This window comes from Orycteropus afer, unplaced genomic scaffold (assembly GCF_000298275.1).
Source record: "Orycteropus afer afer isolate SDZICR_OR568_19922 unplaced genomic scaffold, OryAfe1.0 scaffold00042, whole genome shotgun sequence".
Lineage (NCBI taxonomy): Eukaryota > Metazoa > Chordata > Mammalia > Tubulidentata > Orycteropodidae > Orycteropus > Orycteropus afer.
In genome coordinates this window covers 7275261-7298233 of record NW_006921629.1, presented here as the reverse complement: position 1 = coordinate 7298233, position 22973 = coordinate 7275261, and the positions used below count along the sequence as shown (strand labels likewise).

The following is a 22973-nucleotide window of genomic DNA, read 5'->3' as shown; positions in this document are numbered from 1 at the left end:
TTTAGCAAGGCAATGCAAATCTTCATTATGTAGAACAAGGGATAGTCTGGTCATAGATGTCTGGATTCACTGTCATTTGCTGTTGGAAACATTCTTTTCACCTTTTACTTATGCTTTTGTGATTAATTTCAGAGCAAAGTTTTTGCTTTTAAACATCTTTGCTCCTTTAACGTAGTCCTGCTGTATATATAAAGGAAAGAATTAGGGCTACAGTAAAAAAAAAAAAAAACTGTAAAATATAAGACACACTGAGAAATGTGTATCACATATATACAGTTTAATGACTAAATGTAAAGCAAGTATACGTGTAATCACTATCTAGGTCAAGAAGTAAATTATCAGAGGTTACCCTTGTGCTACTACTCCCCATCACAACTCTCTTCTTCCTGACTAACCCGATTCTAACACTTGTTTTTAAAAATCAGACTATGATGTGATAATGTTAAATTAACGCAACAAAACACAGGGTATTTACTTAAATCCCAGTATTTTTCATACAAAAAAAGTGAACTTAACAACTTTTTAGAGTCCATTCCCCCTTTCTTTCTCTTTTCAAACTCTTCACATTCTAACACCTATCCTTATTCCACAGTTGACCTCACCTGCAAAGTTAAAAAAAAAACAATACTTCAGTGTAGATTTTCTTTCCTCCCGCTCTCCTTTGCCTTCAACCACAAAGAAACAATGATTTAAACCCTTTGTGCCCTTTTAGAAAATTACACAGATACCCCATTGTGGAACCCTATAATCCCCTCGTGGAAAGGAAGAGATTAGCATATGAATACAAAGCAAAATGAATCCAGAATACAAAATGATCTACTGGATTGCGAAGCTCTTGTATTCTTAAAAATTTATTTATTTCCTCTTTCTGTATCGTCCCTTTAGTGGCCTTAGTATTAAGGCAATTGACCTTCTCCTCTGGTTACCGGGAAAAAGATTTTTTAAAAAGATTTAAAAAAAAAAAAACCACCATAAAACCAACCAAAAGATTCTAGAGGGTGAAAAACCAACAGATGGCTCCCAGCGCACGTGGAATCTGCTACACTCGACATGAACTTGCTTGCCGGCGAGGAGTGTAGAAAGTGCTGTTCGCAGACTGCGCTGTGAAGAAGAGAAAGCGACAGAAGAGAGAGCCATAGTGCTGACGTTGAAGGCACAGCCCAGTGAGGTTGCATAGGGTAAGTGGAGTTGGCCGGGAGGCAGCCGCGAAGGGGAAGGAAAGAGGATTTGGGGTAGGGGGCGGGGCCTGAAGCGCAACGTGGCTCCTGATTGCTGAAGCGCGGCTGCCAATCTCGCAGAATCGCTCAGTTAACCAGTGCGCTGGCGAGACGCGCTCAGATATACTGAGTGAGCCCTGAGAAGCAGTCTCAGATCCTGACGGTGCAGCAAGCCCGCAGCCTCAGCCAGGGAGTCCCAGCCGCTTTCAATGGAGGAGAAGCCCGGCCAGTCACAGCCTCAGCACCATCACAGCCACCACCATCCGCACCATCATTCCCAGCAGCAGCAGCAGCAGCAGCAGCCGCACCACCACCACCATTATTATTTCTACAACCATAGCCACAACCACAACCACCACCACCACCACCACCAGCAGCCTCACCAGTACCTGCAGCATGGAGCTGAGGGCAGCCCCAAGGCCCAGCCAAAGCCACTGAAACATGAGCAGAAACACGCCCTCCAGCAGCACCAGGAAACGCCGAAGAAGAAAACAGGTCTGGGAGGGAGGGCGGGTGGGGGAAGGGGACTGGGAGTGGGGGGCAGGAGAGATGGGGGTGGGGCTGGCAGAAAAGCGCGGACGGGATCTGGATGTGTATCTGTGTCTGTGTCTCTGTCCTGTGTGTCTGAGGATGCCTCCTTTCATTCTACAGTGCCTGCCCCAGGCTCGGACTGGACAGTGGGGTTTGTAGCGCCCTCTCCTTCCTTTCAGGGAGAGGCCCAGCCAGGCCAGTGTGACCTTCCTGGCCCCCGCCCGGGCTGGAGGGAGAGCTGGAGGGTCGGCCTTGGAAGTCCAGCCCTCCTTTTGCATTTTTCTCTCTGCCTCCCAGAGCAGGCCTTAATCTGGGGCCCTGAGATAAGGGTGAATCTACCCCCCCAAAAAAAAAAAAAAATCCCTCGGGGTGTAACTCAGGAAGGCCTAGTGAATCAGTCTCTACTCGGGTGGGTGATGCGAGACCCTTTTACAAGTGATGAGGTGGGCAGAGTTGAGGAAGTGTCCTCCCTTATCCGCCACCCCAAGCCCACCTGTGGCCTTGGGGTTCCCCGTCTGGGGGACATTGGGACCCCTCCTCTCTCGGGTTATTTCTACCCTGAAACACCACTTTTGGCCTCCAGAGCACGCGATCTCTTCCCGCGGCTCCTCCCGAGTCCGGCGCCCCGGGCCCGCTCCCCCCAGAGCCGGCGCGGCTGGAATGTTCTCTCCTCCTCGCGGGGCCGCTTCCTGTCCGCCATGTTGGAAGCCGATTCCTGTCACCGACTCCGGCCCACTGAGGAGCGGAGGGGGAAGGGTGTCGAGGGGCACACGGCACGGCAGAGCCGGTGACCGGGCGTCTCCACCGGCCCTCGCCTTTCCCCCGGGTGCTGCGGGGGTGCAGCCGGTCTGCGGCCGCCCCTCCCCCCGTCGCCGGCCCGGGTTGTGTAACCCAGTGGCGGCCGCGCGGCCCCGGGCGGGTCCCTGGGGTGAGGGGCGGGGGCGGTTGGGGTGGGGGAGGGAAGCAGCCACGAGGGGAGCGGCCTGCGCCGGGCCCCGCGCGCAGGCGGCCGCGTTTCCCGCTCCCTGGTGCGGCGGGAGGCGCAGGCTGTCGGGGCGGGGAGCTGGCCTCGAAGCTGAGCCGAGGGGAAAGGAGGCCGCGGGCGGCGGCCGCGGCACTTCTCCGGGCTGGAGGGTTAGTGTGGGGGTAGGGGGGTGCATTTTGGGTAAAGGCGGTGCCTGAAGGCCGGGTGGGGTACCCAGCGGGAACTAAGCTCTCGGGTCACGAGTTTCTCTGCCACAGGAACCTCATCTCCTGCCAGGTTCGCTCACGACTCCGCCTCTGAGGCTTTCACTTGGGCCCTTTACTCATTTTCAACAAAAAAAGCTTCTCTCTGTCCAACTCTCCGCCCCCAACACATATCTTTTGAGCTTGGGTAGTGTCTTTGAGAGAGAGAGGGATTAAAAAATGTTTGATTGGATGGGGAAGAGGGGGAGTTTTTTGACCCCTTGTTATTGTCCTTTAGGATGAACCGAGGTGGTTCATCCTTGAGCTTGAATTACTACCATCTTGCCTCGGATAAGGCTTTTTCCGTGTTTAAAGGAAAGATGTTTTTCGTATTTTGAAACAGATTTTTTCTTAAAAAAAAAAAAAAACTGTGAGGATAAAAGGATAGAAGAGACTTAAGAAATGAGCTTAAAAGTTTATAACCACACAGATTTCAAAAAGTAAGAGTTGTTTATGAATTAAAATGAAGGGAATGGTAAGAAAGTGAATGTTAAAGTCAGCATGTCGAATTTGACACAGTTACCTTAAACTGGAGGAAAGCTAATTGGCTTTCTAATGCAGACTTAATGTAATTTTAAGACTGAAATTGAAATGCCAGATTTCTCGTCTGTTGGGGTGGTAGGGACACATGGTTATGTTGAGTATTTAATCCTAAGGATTTGAAACAGTTTAAAGATCTTTTTCAGTTTACAGATGAGAAAACTTGATTAGTATTAGGGTTACTTAGGATCTATAATTAGGGCATATTACTTTTCAAATTGAAAAGTTGCATCTTTATTGATCACGTTCATGCGCTTCTGCAGGACTCCTTTCTACAGATAGAAGTGGCCCTTGAATTAATTCAAAGTGGTATCCCTCAAAATAAGAAGTGGGAAACTGGGCTTAGCAATTTTAAGATTGTAAAGTTTTTGATGAGTACTTTCTCATGTGTAATCTAGTTAACAGAGCTGTTTCCTTGACACACATAATGGTAATTTACTAAGAAAACTTTAGAAATGTATCTAAAACGTTGAGGTGGGCTTTATATGACCCATTACCCACAAACCTATAAAGAGGAACAGGTTTTTTTTTTTTTAAATCCAGAAGAGGGCGCAAGAGAGAGCAAAATGTATTGAGTAATTTCAAATCTAAATTCTAGACTTGTAAGGACTTCAGTTTTTCTGAATCCTTTTGAAGTTGGGTTAGATCCTTTACTGTGGCAACTCTAATAAAAGCACCAGAAATCATTTAATTTTTTGGTAATTTTTTAATAGTGTTTACATTGTCCTAGAATACCTAAGTGTGTTCTTAGTTTGTAATTTTCGGTTTTAAAATGAAAACTTATCTCTAGAAGACTTTTTGTACATCAATAAAATTGACATGGAAAAAATTTTATAGCGTTAAATAATTTTTTTTATTATATTAAACCTTAGAAGTGGAGTATAGTGGTTTCTAAGCTGTTGTCTTTGGTGAGTCCTGATATCTGAGCCACTAAAATTAGTAATCGCAGAAAAAAATTATCCCAGTTCATTTAAAAGTCCTAACTTTGGTCCAGCTGTTTGGACTTAGGATTTTTTTTTTTAATTTGAGACTCCTTACTTTTAATTGAGATCTGAAAAGTCAACACCAATATCCAAAGGATATAGATGTTTACTTAACCTATTAGTATGTTAAATTGTATATATAGTTCTTTGGACCACAGTTGTACAAGGGTAAAGTTATATTTGTTGAAAATGTTGATCCTGTAATTAGGAACTTTTTGCTTTTCTAACAAAAAAATGTTTTAGAAAACATCCCAAGTGGTAATCTCTTCCTTCCTGTTTCATGGAGTTAGAATTTTTCCACCAAAAGTGACTTGATGGCTGGCATAGCTTTTTCAGCAGCCAAAAAATAAAAATATGACTCCACAGAGGTAAAAAAAAAACCTTTTTTTACCAAACCTTTTCTCTCATGATAGTAATTTTGCTACTGTCTTAGGAACGGTTATATCTTGCGTTTTTTCTGAAGTGTGTTTTATGATAACACAGTGGAAGGAAATGCCTTTGTTTGCTAATTTTTAATGTTCCTGTGTTTTTCTCTGATATAGAATGACTTAAAATTACAGTGAATCCTGTTAATCTTCCACATCAAATTCCTTCAAAATAGTGGACCTCAAAGTGTCAATATACCTTACATTCTTAAATTTGAGAACTTTTAAATAGCTTTCAATGAGGGTTATATCTAATGATGTTTACCATATTAGAAATTAAAACAGAAAATTCAAAACAAGAATATATAAGCTCACATGCCTTTGAGCCTTCACAGGCTAAAGTTCTGAGAGTAATGGTGATAAAGGAAATAACTTCATGCATATTCCATTTGGATCCTCCCCCAAAAAAGCTACCTTGATTATATGTGTCTGTCTTATTGAGTATCTGTTTCTTATGACTTGATCTTAAGTACCTGCATGAGCATTTCCTAGAGAGATAGTTAACAAATCACTGTTTACTAGTAAGCAAATCGGGAAAGTTGAGTTGTCCCAATTTGGTCCTGAATCATTGCTTTGAGAACATCATGAACCACTCATATATGTTAACTGTTTTTTATGGGAGTTGAAGGTCTTTAATTAAACTTGAATACCATTAGACTTTAACTTAAGAAACTTTTCATTGTAGTTTTTTTTTTTTAGTAAATATTTCCTTAATGCCTCATTTGTGTGGCAGTGTGACTTAGTGGTATGAAAGCATGGATTCCAAGCAGACTAGAGTTCAGAGTTCCAGTTCTGCCACTTTGTAATTGGGCATGTTATTTAATCTCTTTAAAGAAGTCTGTTTACCTAAATATAAAGTGAAGAAAATATGTCTTATAAGGGTTAAAATCATTGGTACAAAACATAGGTGTTTTGTTTCATATGTTAATAAATAGCTAATATCTGAGAAATGTCAAAAGTGAATTTAAAATTGACACCTTTAGAAAAAGTTCATGTTTTTTTTTTGTTGTTGTTAAGTGCCGTCGAGTCGTTTCCGACTCATAGCAACCCCATGCACAGCAGAACGAAACACTGCCCGATCCCGCGCCAGCCCCACAATCCCTGCTATACTTGATCCCATCATCGCAGCCACCGTATCAATCCATCTCCTTGAAGGCCTCCCCCTCTTTCGTTGACCCTCCACCCTACCAAGCATGACATCCTTCTCCAGGGAATGGTCCCTTCTTACAACATGTTAGAGTTAAGTTTTAAAAGTTAAATTGTAAATGGAAACCATCAGTCATTTATGGTTTCATAGGAATGATGTCTGAAATTTCTTGTAATAATTAGTGTGTCACTTTAACATCATTTTGCCGAAAGAGTAGCTCTGGTCATAATTGTAAAGGAAATTTTATAACGACCTAGTGAGAATGATAATTAGGTTGATGGGAGGGGTCTTTAAGAGGTCTGTTTTCCCTGACCTCAGGCTTTGATTTGAATCTGGTTCAGTTTTATCCTTTGCATAGTAAAAATTTGAGCAAGCTACTGTCAGAGTAGATTCCTATGTCCTAATCTGTAAAATGGGCTGACAAGTGTCTTTTTATAGTGTTCTAAAATAACAATGTATAGCACACAGTAAATAAAATGTACTACTGTCATTTACATATTGTCATTTAAAAATACATTTTTTTTTCCTAGGCTATGGTGAACTAAATGGTAATGTTGGCGAAAGAGAAGTATCTTCAAAGAACCTGGGTTCTGATGAAGTTACCAACCCTTTTTCCAGGGTCCTCAATGGCAACCAGCAAGTTATAGACACTACTAATGTGAAGCAGACTGTGAAGGCCAGCACCTTTGGGAGAACAGGAATTAAAACCAAGAATTTTATTCAAAAAAACAGTATGGACAAAAAGAATGGAAAGTCTTATGAAAATAAATCTGGAGAGAACCAATCTGTAGACAAGACGGATACTGTAGCAATTCCAAATGGTGTTTTAACAAATAATTCTGGCTATATTACTAATGGTTATGTGGGCAAAGGGGCAGATAATGATGGTAGTGGATCTGAGAGCGGATATACCACTCCTAAAAAAAGGAAAGCTAGGCGCAATAGTGCCAAGGGTTGTGAAAACCTTAATTTAGTACAGGACAAAATAATGCAACAAGAAACTAGTGTCCCATCCTTAAAACAGGGACTTGAAACTTTCAAGCCCGACTATAGTGAACAAAAGGGAAATCGAGTAGATGGTTCTAATAAGCCCATTTGGAAATATGAAAGTGGGCCTGGAGGAACAAGTCGAGGTAAACCGTCTGTAGGTGGTGATATGCTACGGAAAAACTCTGATACTAAACCTGGTGTGAGCAGCAAAAAGTTTGATGATCGGCCCAAAGGAAAGCATGCTTCATCTGTTGCTTCCAAAGAGGATTCGTGGACCCTATTTAAACCACCCCCAGTTTTTCCAGTGGACAACAGCAGTGCTAAAATAGTTCCTAAAATAAGTTATGCAAGCAAAGTTAAGGAAAACCTCAACAAAACTGTACAGAATTCTGTGTCTCCATCTTCATCCTCTTCATCATCTACTGGGGAAACTCAGACCCAGTCTTCAAGTCGGTTATCCCAGGTCCCTATGTCTGCGCTGAAATCTGTTACTTCTGCCAACTTTTCTAATGGGCCTGTTATAGCAGGGACTGATGCAAGTGTATATTCTCCAGGGGGTCAGCCACTGCTAACTACTGCTGCTAATACTATAACACCCATCTCTTCTGGAACTGATTCAGTTCCCCAGGACGTGAATTTAGCTTCAGCAGCTGTTGAACAAATCAAGTCTAGCCTTTTTATCTACCCTTCAAATATGCAAACTGTGCTGTTGAGCACAGCACAAGTGGATCTGCCCTCTCAGACAGATCAGCAAAACCTGGGGGATATCTTCCAGAATCAGTGGGGTTTATCATTTATAAATGAGCCCAGTGCTGGCCCTGAGACTGTTACTGGGAAGTCATCAGATCATAAAGTAATGGAAGTGACATTTCAAGGGGAATATCCTGCCACTTTGGTTTCACAGGGTGCTGAAATAATCCCCTCAGGAACTGATCATCCTGTGTTTCCCAAGGCTTATGAGCTGGAAAAACGGACTAGTCCTCAAGTTCTGGGTAGCATTATAAAATCTGGGACTACCAGCGAAAGTGGAGCCTTATCCTTGGAACCCAGTCATATAGGTGACCTGCAAAAAGCAGACACCAGTAGTCAAGGTGCTTTAGTGTTTCTCTCAAAGGACTACGAGATAGAAAATCAAAATTCTTTGGCCTCTCCCACGAACACCTTGTTAGGCTCTGCCAAAGAACAGAAATACCAGAGAGGCCTAGAAAGGAACGATAGCTGGGGTTCTTTTGACCTGAGGGCTGCTATTGTATATCACACTAAAGGTAACTTATTTGTTTCCTATAAAGATTCTTATTGGTCAATTTAAGTTACTTATATTTGTAATTTGTATTAAGGGTGAACTTTGGAAATTACTGACCTTTTTTTTTTTTTTTTTTAAGAATTTCAGAGCTTAGTTGAGAATCACAGTGAATGTAAGCTGCCAATACTGAATTCTAATTCAGGGTCTTTGGAAATACTATGGGTAAAATTAGAAGGAATTTTGATTTCCAACCTAAAATATAGTCAGATGTAATTGACCCTCTTGACTGGTTTAGCGAATAAAGGGGGAAGCAGTTGGCTACAGGAGTAGTGTTATACTTAAACACTTTTAAGAGTTATTTAAAAAATTTTTTTTGAACAGGTACTCCCTCTCCGTTGCCTTTTTTAATCATATGCTTCTTAGAATCATTATCAGTGGGTTTATTTAATAGTCCTAGTTTGCTTAAAATGAGTAGGAGCAGTGTTTGTGAGGAATCCAAAAAGATGGTGTATTAAATTACCTTTATAAGAGGGAATGAGTGCTGAATGTTAACTGGAAATAATTTAGACAGACTGTAATAGTAGCATGATTAGCAGCATAGAAACCAGGCTTGTGAAAGTCTGTTTTTCAGTCTCAAAGCCCATGTTAAAAGAGAATCAGAATCTTTTAAGTTTCATGATAATAACTCTTAGAGTATGGTTTATTTGCGTCTTGAAGAAAAATGATGTGTGGCATAACTGTAATTTAAATCTACAGAGCAAATTACAAGGCTTAATGAATGTTTACAACCAGTACTTAAGAGAACCAGTGGTTTTCAGTACTCCATTCCCCTTCTACCTTAATCCTTCCCCTCAACAGAAATCTATAACCCCATGCATGCATGCATGCACACACATTCTCATTTTTAACAGTAGCTCATTTAGGCAGTAACTGGCAGCTGCAGAGAAAGGGAGGCATATCAGGTTGTGTGGATGAGGTAATACAACTTTCTCCCTGAAAGAATCACTGCTTCAGAATAACAAAGCTTTTTGCCTTTTTCATGTAACTTTAAGCAAATTACCTTATTCGCATACCTTTCATATCCTGCAAACTAGAAGACATTTAGTAAAATTAACATCCTATTTATATTATTTTTTTCCTGTAAAAGAATAGGAATAAGTAGTAAAATTTTAGGAGTAGGAATTCTGGCAGATAAAATTAGCTGTCTTCACTTGTTCTCCTGCTGTGCTCTTTGGAAGTAAGAATGAGTTAACTAGGAACTGAAAGTTTTCAGGAAAATTAGGGCAAAACTAAATGTTTTCATTTCTTAAGACATTAGTTAATTATATAAAAGTTAAAATTCTGCCAGAGGCAGTTGGGTGTTTTTGGTGTCATTTTCTGTGTGATCTCTACTCTACAGAGAGACCATTAGTTCGAAAATCTTTACCAAATGATGCTGGTGCTCATTGAGTGAGTCTGAGAGGTTGTCTGGGGCAAGTTATTGAAGTATGTATTGGACGGATGATGTTTGTTATGTAGAATTGCAGAGCTTTTTAAATGTGGGAGTATTAGCTCCTATTTCTAGATATTCTGTATACATTTTTCCTATAGATGGGCTAACTGAATTAAATATGAAATAGTGATGTTTCGTTTTACTGGTGTTTGAGAAACGATTTGCTTTAGTTTTACTGTGCATCAGCTTGAGTTTTGTAGAATTAGTTTAGATTCGCCACCCCTCACCAGAACTAGAGGTGATAATTCAATTAGGTCCCACAGTGGCAAGCTGTTTGAAGTTCTGCCAAGTGTAGATTGATCAATTAGAGCACTAATTTTTCTTTCCTTGGATTTATTTTGAATCACAACTTTATAAAAGTACTTGTATTATTTTCTTAGTTTTTTAAGCTAGTCTTTTCTTTAATTGTGTTTTTGGTAAAAGTTCACATAGAATATATCTACACATATTGTTTGGTGACATTAGTTACTTTTTCACAATGTGTCAACTTTCTCATTTCTGTTCTGGTTGTTTGGTTTCCAATAACCCAACTTTTTTTGCCCCCTTTCTTTCTCATCTTTGTGTTAGAGTAATTAATTGTTGACCATTTGGTTTCATAGACAATTTTTCAAAGGAGCACAGCGCTCAGGGGTGATATTCTTTATGTTATGACCCATTTGATTATTTAGCTAAAAGATGACCTTAGGGTGGGGATAGTTTCAGTTCAAGATTTAAAGTGGATTTCAGGCTTAGGGAGTCCTATAGTCTCAAGCAGTCCAGTAAGTCTGGACTTTTTAAGAATTTGAGGTCTGTTCCACACTTTTTCTCCCCATTCTATTAGGATCCATCTATTGTGGCTCTTGACAGAATAGTCAGTAGTGGTAGCTGGAGACCATCAAGTTTTTCTGGTCTCAGTAGATGAGGCCATGGTTGGTGTAGACTATCGTAGACTAGTTTCTTCTCTGAGTCTTTCATTTACTTTGAGTAGAGACCAATAGTTGTATGTTAAGTGGCTGCAGGCTTTTAAGACCTCAGATATTTCTCACCAAACTAGGATGTAAAAGGTGAATTTTGAACTAAGTTAAGCCAGTTGACAAAGCTGTCCCACGTAGTGGTCCTTCAAACCCAGAAAACCAATCCTATGAGGTGTTTGGTTATATCTAAGAAGTATCCATAACAGTGTTCCTTAGGTGGTTTATTATACATATATGAGTATATATGCATGCACTCATACATGTATATACATAATGTTGTTGGGGGAGTCAGTTCTGACTCAAAGTGACCGCATGTGCATAGTAGAGCTGCCTCAGTGTTTTCTTGCCTGTCATCTTTACAGAAGCTCATTGCCAGGCTTTTCTCTCTCAGAGCCACTGGGTGGATTTGAACCACTGACCTTTGGGTTAGCAACTGAGTGCTAAAGAATACATGCCACCAGAACTTGCATGTGTTCATAGTTATGTCTGTATATGCACATGTATATGCATATGTGTATAGGTATGTACATAACCACATGCATTTTTGTAGTCTTTAAAAATTTTTCAAAAGTAATCTCTAAGTGAAGTTAAACTTAGAATTGGAAGTTACATGCATAATCTCTTAACTTTAGAAATAAGCCATTTCAACAACTTGGTTTGTAAATGTAATTGATTCTAAATATTCTTGGTATTGTTTTATAAAATCAGGGGATATTGTTAGCCTATACACCTATTCCTCGCTTAGTGACCATCTTGTTATCCTACTTTTTTATTATTATTATTATTTATTGTGACTTGGGTGAGAGTTTATAGCGCAAACTCACTTTCCATAAAGCAGCCCACATACACTTTATCTCATGACATTGACTGGAATTTCCCACAATGTGACAGATCCCCTCCCACTTCCTCCCCATAGTTACCTCTTCCCTGTGTCCTTCCGTCCCATGCAGTCCTGCCCCCTGAGCTGTCTCCCTGTGCATGCACAGCCCTTTTATTCTCCCACAATTGTTCTGTCAAAGGAGTATGTCTACCTAATGTAAATGTTCAGCTTATATGCTTCTCTTTTGTTTGACTGTCGTTATCCTACATTTTGCATTTACAACGATAGTGCAAAATCCGGCTATTTTACACATTGATAGACGTCTAGCAGTAATGAATGCTGAGGTGCAGGGTGAGCCTAACACTGGCTGTGGGGGTTAAGGTTATGTGTCAGCTTAGCTGGGCTATGATTCTGTGTTTGACAGTTGTGCAGTGATGTGATTTTGACAGTTATGAAATGATGTATTCTGATGTGTAATTTTCCATTTTTGCGTATTGCTGATTTTTACATAAAAACCTGGTCTCTGAAACCTAACCATATCAGTAAGTGAGGAGTGCACTGAACCATTCCTCCTAGGAGGAAATAAACAGGATTAGATTCTTATAAGCTTCTGGTCACATTTTAGTCAACTGATCAGTACATACATCTTGGTTTATGTGTTTCTCATTAAAGACACCTGCTTTAATATATATTGTTGATTCGTTAACATTGAACTGATAGCCAACAGCACTCATGCCTGAGTGAAGCTTACATGATACACATTTTCTCTGTAAGGCACTTCACAGTGTTCTGTGCTTAGGAACATAGCACTTTAACACTGATCTTGAAGGCTATTTAAAACAGCAAAATGAACAATACGAAGTACAAAAATAGGAAAAAATTGTATCACTAAATAGACTGCTGAGAGGGACACTTGTTTACTCTATGAGACCTGAAACAAGGAAGCAGAGAGTCTCCGTGTTCCACTTCAGGTGGTAGCATACATGACACGTAACTCATTTTTATTGCTCTGTGCATGTCTGCAAATGGATGTGAAAGTGATTCCTGTATTAATTTTGGGGTTACAGATTTTAGTAAGTAGGTGACTTCCAAATAAGGAATCTGAATTAATGAAGATTGTAATAAGTAGGTTGTTGTTGTTGTTGTTATGTGCCGTCGAGTCAGCCCTGACTCATAGCGACCCCTCCTTGGGTTTCCGAGGCAGTATCACTACGGAAGTAGGATTGCCCAACCTTCCTTCCGAGGAGTGGCTGGTGGGTTTGAACCGCCAGCCTTCTGGTGAGCAGGCAAGTGTCTTAGCCACTATGCTACCAGAGCTCCCGTAGTAAGTAGGTGGGTATACTTAATAGGAATGGTGCAATTTTTCAGATTAAGTACTATGTGCTTAGGACTACCGATTAAAAAAAGTTTGGATGATCTTAGCTGTTTAGTACAGTTAAGGATATGAAAAGCAGGTAAAGTAAGATATTAAAATGAGATTGATGTGAATTTTTAAGTTTTAATATTGTTATATAGCTAACCAGAAGGCCAGTGATTCAAACACACCAGCCGCTTCTTGGAAGGAAGATTGAGCAATCTACTTCCGTAGTGATACTGCCTCTGAAATCCAAGGAGGGGTCGCTGTGACTCGATGGCAAGTTTCAAATGATTTTTTGTTGTTGAAATGCACAGCAGTGTAACATACACCAATTTGACAATTTCTACATGTGCAATTCAGTGACACTGATTATATTTTTTAAGTTGTGCAACCATATTGTTCCTCCCCCATTAACATAAACTTCTTGCCCCTGCCCCCTAAGCTTCCTGTCTAATCTTTGGAGTTGCTGTTGTCTGATCCCATATAGATAGTTCTTTAAAAGAGCACAGTGCTCAAGGCAGACATTCTTTACCAATTAAGCTAACTTGTTGTTTGATTTTTAAGAACACTTTAGGGAATATTTTTGGTTTAAGATTTAAAGATTATATCATGGTAAGGGTTTGTATGGGTTCATCTAGCCTTAGTGGCTCCAGAAAGTCTGGATTCTGTGGGAATTTGAAATACTGTCGCACAGTCTTCTCCTTTCTCATAATGAAGAGTCTTCCATAGAATCTTTGATCAATATTGGTAAGGGGTTATAAAAACACATTCCAGATGAAACACTTAAGCAGTCAGTATTTTGAGTTTGTTAAGAGTGATGGCCTTTTTGTGTACATACCCAGGACATAGAACTTTTGCCCCTTCGAAGTAGTTACTCAGGATCTTTAGTTTACTAGAATTCTTGATTTGTCTTCTGAGGCTTAACCCTAGATCTTAATTTTTTAAGGTGAACTTTTGATTGTGAGATGGTCAGAAGTCATCTGGAGGCATGTCTGTTGAAAGAAAACAACTAATGGGACTTGTGCATTTGTGTGTTCATTTAGGTTGGTTTCTCTTTGGAGTCTTGGGTCTCAGTGATTAAGTGCTTGGCTGCTAACCAAAAGGATAGTTTAAACCCACCAGCCACTTTGTGGGAGAAAGGTGAGGGATTCTGTTTCCATAAAGATTTACAGCTTAGGAAACCCTATGGGGCAGTTCTCTGTCCTATAGGGTTTCCATGAGTCTCTATGGCAGTGAGTTTTGTTTTTTCTTGTGGGTTTTTTTTTTAACCTTTGGTTAATACTGCACTTAAGGGTACCCAAAACCAAACCTGCTGCCCTCAGGTATTGTCCAACTCAGTGATCCTATAGAACAGAATAGTACTGCTCCATGGGGTTTCCAAGGCTGTAAATCTTTATGAAAGCAGACCGCCTCATGTTTTCTTCTGTGGAGCAGCTGATAGGTTTGAACCATCAACCTTTTGGTTAGCAGTTGAATGCTTTAACCAAAGTACCACCTTGTACTGAATGATAAAACCCTCTTTAGAATATGCCTTAAAAATAATTTAATATGGTAAATCTGATTTAGCACATAAAGAAGCAGGGGAGGTAATTAATAAGATTTAATACTTGAAAATTGGGGCAAGTCAACATGAAAGTGATCCTTGGGTCTTTAAAATGAGTTGATCAAACATATAAGATGTTTTATTATATTAAAAAATAGAGTAAAAATAGATGATTATTGCTACCATTAAGTATAAGAGTTCTAGATTACTTTGGAGGGACGATAACTCATTTACCTTCTTATGTCTTTATTTTTCTTTTAATTACCTGAGTGCCTTTTGTATGGAAGGAGGAACTAAGTATGTAAGACTCCTGAGACAACTTTAGGCTATTACATGAAATTACCAAAAAAAAAAAATTGTTTCTCTACTACCTTCACAGGTGACAGGTAATTGGGATAGGCAATTTGATTCAGGAAATCCTGGAACGGCCCTGGAATACAATGCAAAGTTGTAGTTCCCTAGATGGTTCTGGTTGCCATCCAGGATGGGGAGCAATAGATCTAGAGAACCTGCGTCAGCATTTTTTCTTGCTCTGCTGTAGGTAGCTTCATTTGAACATTTGTTTTCTGTACTACTAAGAAGTCATAATTTGTGTGTGTGTTTTTCCTTTCCTCTATGATGAGTACCTACCATAGACAAAGTACTGTGTTAGGTTCTGGGAATGCAGAAGACTTGGACAGAGTGGATGTTTTCCTTTAAAGAACTTATAAAGTAGAGAAGAAAACAATACACAAATATAAGCCAAGACTTTAAATATCTGAAGAAAGATAAAATAACTAGATTTCAGAGAAGGGAGAAGGGATTTCTAAACAGATGAAGGTAGGAAAAGTGAGTGCAGGATATTTTTTCACCGAGGTTGTTAGCTGTTGTAGAGTTGGCCTTCGATTCGTGGTGACCTCATGCACAATGGAATGAAGTGCTGCCTGATCTCTGTGGTCAGTTGGGAATTGATTGGGCCATTGTGATAGAGTTTTCATTGCTTGATTTTTAGAAGTAGATCACCAAGTCTTTTTTTTTCCTAGTCCATCTAGTCTGGAAACTGATGAAACCTGTTCAGCAATGTACAAACCTCCACTGATACGGCAGTGATGACTGTACATGAAGTGCATTGGCTAGGAGTCAGACCCAGTCTCCCACATGGAAGGTGACACTTGTCACTGAACCACCACTGTCCTTCATGGAGGTTGCTCTGACTCATGGTGACTCATGTGGAGTGTTGCTCAGTTCTGTGCCATCTTCAGGATCTTTGTTGTCCTCGTTCATTGCTCAGCACAGTGTAGTTTGAATGCCTTCCAAAACTAAGAGGCTCATCCTTCAGCACTATATTGGACAATAATTTATTGGGATCCATGGGGTTTTTGCTGGCTAATTTTTGGAAGTAGATCTTCAGGACTTTCTTCCTAATCTGGAAGCTCTGCTGAAGCCTATCCACCATGTGTAACCCTGCCTGGTATGTGAAATACAGATGGCATAACTTCTAACACCATTGTAACCACCCATTGGTCATGAAGGTAGCAGCTTTTAAACTAGGTTTTGATAGGTAGGGATGGTTTTTGATTTATAAAAATGAACGGAAGAGGAAAGTAAAGAATAGTAAAATTGGAGGTTTTAAATTTCAGCCTGGAGGAAGGCAAAGTCATGAATATCAGGGAAGGGGGAGATAGGCTAATGGAGTAGAAGTAACTTGAACTGATGAAGGTAGTTTAAACTGGGTTTTAATACTGGTATTCCCAATTACTATGTACTTGGGTAAATTATTTGTCGTTTTTAAGCCTGGGTTTCCCAATTTTATAAAATTAGGATAGCCTTTGTTTCATCCTGTAAGGTTGTACTTGGATGCTTTAAAATACTGAGTTGGTATTAAATCAGTTGACTTACTGAGCTGTGTTGCAGAGAGATTAATGTGGCAATTTGTAGGGTGAATTGGGCTCATTTTTACAGTGACTAGAAGTAGATGAGTTAGAAGATTCTTGGACTAGTCCAGGCAAAGAAATAACAGATTTTCTTCTTTGTACTTACAACCATGTAAATGTGCTACCTATACAAAAATACAGAGCTCTGGTGGTGTGGTGCCTAAGGCATTTGGCTGCTAACCAGAAGGTTGGTGATTCAAACCCACCAGCTGCTTCATGGAAGGAAGATGGGGCAGTCTACTTCTGTAAAAATTTATAGCCTCAGAAACCCAATGGAGATCACTATGGATTGGAATTGACTCAATATCAGTGAGTTTGGTTTTTATACAAAAATAAACATTCCAATTTTTTTTTAATATAGATTGGGAAAGGGAATTAAAAGATGAGTACAAAATGCATAGAAATGTATCTATAGAATTGGGGAAACAGGATATGAGATTAGCTGTGATTAACCTATAATATGTTGATGGCTCTTATTACCATGTGCCTATAAGTTTGACAGTTTCAGGATAAATATTTTTGTTTCAGCCCTGGTTGAGGTTACTAGATTTGGAAAGGGTCCTCCCCCCTCCCCCTTTTTTTTTCTCTTTAAAATGGAGCATGTTGTTGTCACGGGCTGTGAAGTCGGATCCGACTCATAGCGACCCCTCCTTGGGTTTCTGAGGCAGTATCACTACGGAAGTAGATTGCCCCATCTTCCTTCCGAGGAGTGGCTGGTGGGTTTGAACCACCAGCCTTCTGGTTAGCAGTCAAGTGCCTTAGGCACTATGCTACCAGAGCTCCTAAAATGGCCCATATAGAAATGTATGTAACATAGACCCTGATAAGGCATTAAGGACCTTTTTCCTAAAGATTTGAAATTTTAGCATCCATACTGCCTGCTTCATTGATCTTTTAAGTCTGCTTTGTGACTTCAGTAATACTGAATTTATTTTGTAATGGTATTATTCTGAAAGGTGAACTGGAAGAAAATTAGAAGCTAAAATTTAACCCCCAGATTTTACTGGTTTTAATTCCTAGAGGTGAGAGAAATAACTACCTTGATGTAAAAGCAGAAATTGCCTGTTGTAGTAGTAGCAGTTTCAGTCCAAGCAACTTGAAGTTGGTGTTTTAGCTTTGTAAATCAAACTGGCATAGAATTTGAGTTCCAAGTTTCCATTGCTGCAGCATTGTGTATATTTCTAGGTGGTTCAGATAGTTTATTCTGAATTGATGTAGTTCCTAAGTGGGACATACAAGATTAAAATTGGTGTACCTAATGGTGCCTTAAGCAGGGGAAGGCCCACAAGGAGATGGAAAGACAAGGTGGCTGCAGTGACGGGCTCAGGTATAGCAAGAATTGAGAGGCTGGCACAAGACTAGGTGGTACAACTCAATGGCAGCTAACAACAAAAACAAAAATTTGACCGGCTTCTAAACATCTTAGTCAAATTTACTTGAAGTGTGTTTTATTTCCCTTTGGCTATGTCAAACTGTAGCCAATGGTGGCACAATGGTTAAGTGCTCAGCTGCTAACCAAAAGGTTGGCAGTTCAAAACTATCAGGTGCTCTGTGGGAGAAAAGACCTAGCAATCTGCTCCCATAAAGATTTCAGTCTAGAAAACACTGGGGCAGTTTTACTCTGTTTTTAGGGTTGCTCTGAGTCAGAATTGACTTGATGGCATAAAACAAATAGTTGATCTTAAAAGTAATGGGTTGGGGGAAATTTCTGGAAGGCTTGGCAAAAGAAAAGGTCCATATAGTTACAGTGGAAATCAGAATAGCAAAACATGTTGGGATAGCCAGTAATCATTTAAAAATAGGTAAATCTGGATTAGGAAAAAAGCAGAATTTAGATTTACCATGACACCTCTCCTATCTACGTTGGTCTTGTTGAATGCTACACAATTGGAATTAAAATGCCTTAATAAAGAATTTGAAGGCATGCTTAATGGTAATTGATTTGGGGGTTGCTAATTATGGGCGTTAACTTGTTTGACCTTACATTTGATCTGTTTCCTATCTTTGGTGGGTGCCATTATGTGCTAAGGTCATAATGTAGATGTGATTTTTTTTAAAAAGATTATACTGGGACGGAGTATTATCCATTCTTCAATTTTAAAGGCAACAATTAAGTCTCTAGTTGATTGATTGTTAGTTTCAGATTTTTTTCCCCCCTCCTTGGAGGGATTTTAGAATTAAATACTGAATCTAGTTGGTCAGACCACATGAAATTGCTATTTTTGTTGGTCAATAAAGTTACCAGTAATTTCAAATGGATTTATATAATACTACTTTTTGGTACATTATTCTTGGGTGATTTATAAATAGTGTTTCATTGAAATCAATTATTTATTGAATCAAACACTGAGAAGCGGAGTGACAAATACATGAAAATAAAAGGGTTTGTGTTATTTAAGTACTCAGTCTAATAGAAAGATCTGTACAAACGTATATAAAATGCAGCTGGCATACAGAACTGTAGAGGAAAAAGGTCGAAGGTAGTTGGTGAGTATTTCAATAAGCAGAAGTTCGCCTATTAAGTAGGAGAGTTGAGAATATTTTATGTGTGGGAAATTATGCATAGTATATGATGGTTGCCAGTAGTTCAGTTTCTTTCAAGGGAGATGAATGGTGCAAGTTAAAGATCTTTAATTTAGTTATCTAATTTCATTTATATAGTAGTAATTCCTTGAATGGGATTATCTCTGGTAATTTAATGGTTTTGAGTAATTAACCTATTGATCCAAACATCCAATTCTTAGAAAATTTTAGTCTTTTTAGCAGTTTTTTCAAAGTGAATTTGATTTGAGGAGAGAGGTTATAGGTATATGATTTTTCTACTCGCTTCCCCCATACTTGTAGATCAACCATAAAAAAGTCATAATTTTAGATTTGCACACTATTTTTTTCATTCAGCCTTGGGGTAGGATTATGCTACATCTTTAACTGTAACACATAACCAGATATATTTTAACTTAATGAGTTCAGTTTAATTTTCTTTAATTAAAATTGGTTGCTGATGATTTATACAGAATCTAGCTACCAAAATAAAATTATCTTTTTTTCTTTCAAAAAATGATAGTTGTGTCGCCATGGAAAGAGCACTTCAGTTTATTATAGTTCAAAAACAAATTTTTGTTGAATCATATAGTAGTATAGTATTTCATTTCAAGGTCTAATTTTGGTATTTGGTAGTCATTTACTATTTTACTCTTCAAGACCTCAAATATCCCCTTCTGTGAAGCTTCCTTTGTACACTTACAGGTGAAAAGTTCTTACTGTCCTCTCTGTATGCTGTTCTAGCAGCTTAGTCATGTACATGTTTCCCTTTTTGTAAAATACCAAGAGTAAGCTAATAAGCACATTGTACACTTTCAAGCTTTAAGTGAAATTGGAGCAAATAAAGATTGTGTATTATTAATAAATGGGTACAGATTGACATCCTGATCATATGGTTAAAATAGGAATATGCATAGTTTGGATATCAACTACTTGCTTATAGCCAAGAGTTACCTAAATTTTAATAAGGCAGGCATTTTACGTATGGACTTGACTTAAATTTGATGAATGCTTCAATTATCAGATTTAGATAAGATACTTTTTAAGAATTATGGGATAATGTGAGGGTTTTGTGTGAGATTCATAGAACTGTGCTATTTTAACCCTACCTTCAGTCACGCAATAGTTTAGGTTTATTAAGTTTAAAATGAAGAGCATGGTTTCAGACTTGATTATCTAAAACATAATGTGTAAAATAATCCTTGTTTGTTGTCTTTGCAGAAATGGAATCTATTTGGAATTTGCAGAAGCAAGGTAAGAATGGTTATGTTAAGTGGAATATAGGGATATTAATTAGTAATCCTGAACATTATTGCTGGGTGGGAATAACAGACCAGTAGAAGTGGCTTACCAAATAAAAAGACATTTGTATTTTGAGTTATTTTTAACTGCAGTCATTTGGCGCTAGCTACCTTACCAGAACTTCTAACTTACCAGGATACCACTGGAAGTGAAAAGAATATACAAAAATATTCACTACATGAAATGTTCTACATAGGTCATGAACATGAATACTGTTTCTGGCCTTTTTTTTTTTTTTAATGAATGTAAAACAGGACATAAATATTTCTAATCCAGGAAACCAACATAAGTATTTCCATTTATAATCAGTCTTTATATATTATGTGTAACACAAGAGATGGCTAGCCTAAGCTGAAATTCATAGTTGAGAAAAATACTAGCTGTTATAAATACTTTATCTGGGCTATTCTCTGGAAAACCAAAACAAAAAACAAGCTCACTGCTGTCGTAGATTTCGACTCATAGCTACCCCTCCTTGGGTTTCCGAGGCAGTATCACTACAGAAGTAGATTGCCCATTCTTCCTTCTGAGGAGTGTCTGGTGGCTTTGAACTGCCAGCCTTCTTGTTAGCAGTCAAATGCCTTAGGCACTCCGCTACCAGAGCTCCCATTCTCTGAAAAGATGGTTTGAAATAATAACAAATAGCTCCCTTACCCTTTGAATCACAGGCTTACAAGGGAACTAGATAATCCACATTTGGTCTATTTGCAATTTTTAAAAAATTAAGATTGGTTATCCTAATTATTGTATGCCTTCTTTCCCAGATATATTATGGCAGTTGTGAAATAACTGAAATAAAGTGCTACTTATGATTTGGAGAATCTAGTTACTGACTAATAGATTTAGGTTTTCAGAACTCTGTAACTGAATTGTATCCATTCTCCATCTGCTTTGCTAGTTATAGTTAGTACAGGTGAATTTCGAGCTTAAAAGACTTTAGAATTACTCTTCTGTTTTATAGATTAGAAAGTTGAGGCCTAGAAAGCTTACTATATAAGCTAGAGAGTAGCAGGACTAGAAGGTAGGGTCCTCTGATTTCCCAACATTGTACCTTCTTCAATCTCTCTTGTTACTGAGCAAAGTCTGTCTAATAGTTGTGACCTGAAGATAACTAGCAAGCTGAGTTGCTTTCTCTATTTTTTACTTTCTTGTGCAAGCACAAATGCAAAGGTAGTAGACTAGAAAATATACCTTGCAAAGGTGGACCTACCTGTTTTTATTGTAAAAGGACTATTAACTATTAGTAAATGAGCATTATCTTCATGGCAGGTTGCCACTGGGCCTTCCTCCCAGTCTTAGAAATGGTATGATATTTCTCTAAACTAGATTGATTCTTAGACTGAGATGAGCCTGAGTTCTTCAGTACTATTTTCAGGCCTTTATAATTTTCCATTAGGTAACCAGTTTCTTGGTTTACCTGTTTTTTATTAAAGCAGGTACACTTTTAAAAGTTCTTATGATAGATAAAAATTGTGTGCGATAAAATTGCCTCTCCAGAAAAGGAGGAGCATTTGATCTTCAGAATAACAACCTGGGAAAATAATTATGTCAAATCCTATTCTTTGATAGAAACTAAGATTTTTTTTCCTCATTTTGATTATGTCATTATGTACTTGATATTATAGATTTTTTAAGCTAACTATAAACCAAAACCAAATTCACTGTTATTGAGTCAGTTCCAACTCAATGCAACCCCTCCCTATGTTTCTGAGGCAGTATCTCTACAGAAGATTGCCCATTCTTCCTTTCAGGGAGTGGCTGGTGGGTTTAAATCTCCAGCCTTCTGGTTAACAGTCAAATGCCTTAGGCACTACCCCACCAGATCTCCTAACTATAGCAAACATTAAAAAGGAAAAAAAGAAATAACACTTGGGAATCTTTACTCAAACACATTATGACTGTTTTATACTTACAACCCAAGACATTTGTAGTATTTTGCTATTGCTAAAAATCAAGCTAGTGGTACTGAAGGAAAAGGAAGAAATAAATAAATCGTGGTTAGCACTGAATTGGTAGTTTTGCCAGTGAAGATTTTGCTGCGAGGTTTTTACTTGTGTAATTCCTTGCTAGACAACTCACACTGGTTGAAATAAATTTTGACTTCATTTTGCTGAGAAGAACAAAAGAAAATAGATCTGAGTGTTACTATTAAAATTTTTGGATTATTATTTGTCTACTTTTTCAAATGTACTACTTTTATAATGAGAATAAATACATAGAAAGCTTAACCATCTCTCTAATCTGTAGGTGATGGGACCCTCACTGGCTTGAGGATCCTGTTGCTGGGAATACACTGAAATACTTAACAGCTAATTTTGGGCTAAGAAAGTGGATCACATGCAAGGAGAACATGGCCTTTAATTCTTGTTTTCATAAAGAAGGGCCAATTTAAATACATATTGATGGTTATTTGGTAATTTGGGGAGGGAGAAGGGGAAACATGGACACTTTGAGAACTAGACCTTATTTTTATTGTTATTTTTTAAACCTTCAGATCCCAAAAGGATAATCACTTACAATGAAGCCATGGATAGTCCAGATCAATGAAGGTAGCAGGACCAGACTGCCTATTCGTACCCTTTCTGCAGCATTAGAGCCACCGTTCATGGGCGACGCAAGGCTTTTATGCTCCTAGATCTTCAACGCAGCAGAGGAACCATAAGTAGAATCACAGGATAATATATACAAATATATATATATATATATATGTGTGTGTGTATGTGTATATATATATATATATATATATATA

General features: G+C 38.7%; 1 protein-coding gene across 1 annotated transcript; it reads left to right on the top strand.

Annotated features, from left to right (window-relative positions):
* The first annotated feature begins 1426 nt into the window (after positions 1–1426).
* Positions 1427–22771, top strand: NUFIP2 (nuclear FMR1 interacting protein 2). The gene is made up of 4 exons (XM_007937400.2): positions 1427–1712; positions 6601–8325; positions 20144–20176; positions 22719–22771. Exons 1-4 carry the CDS (start codon positions 1427–1429, stop codon positions 22769–22771), a joined length of 2097 nt encoding a protein of 698 aa, XP_007935591.1.
* Positions 22772–22973: the final 202 nt, after the last annotated feature.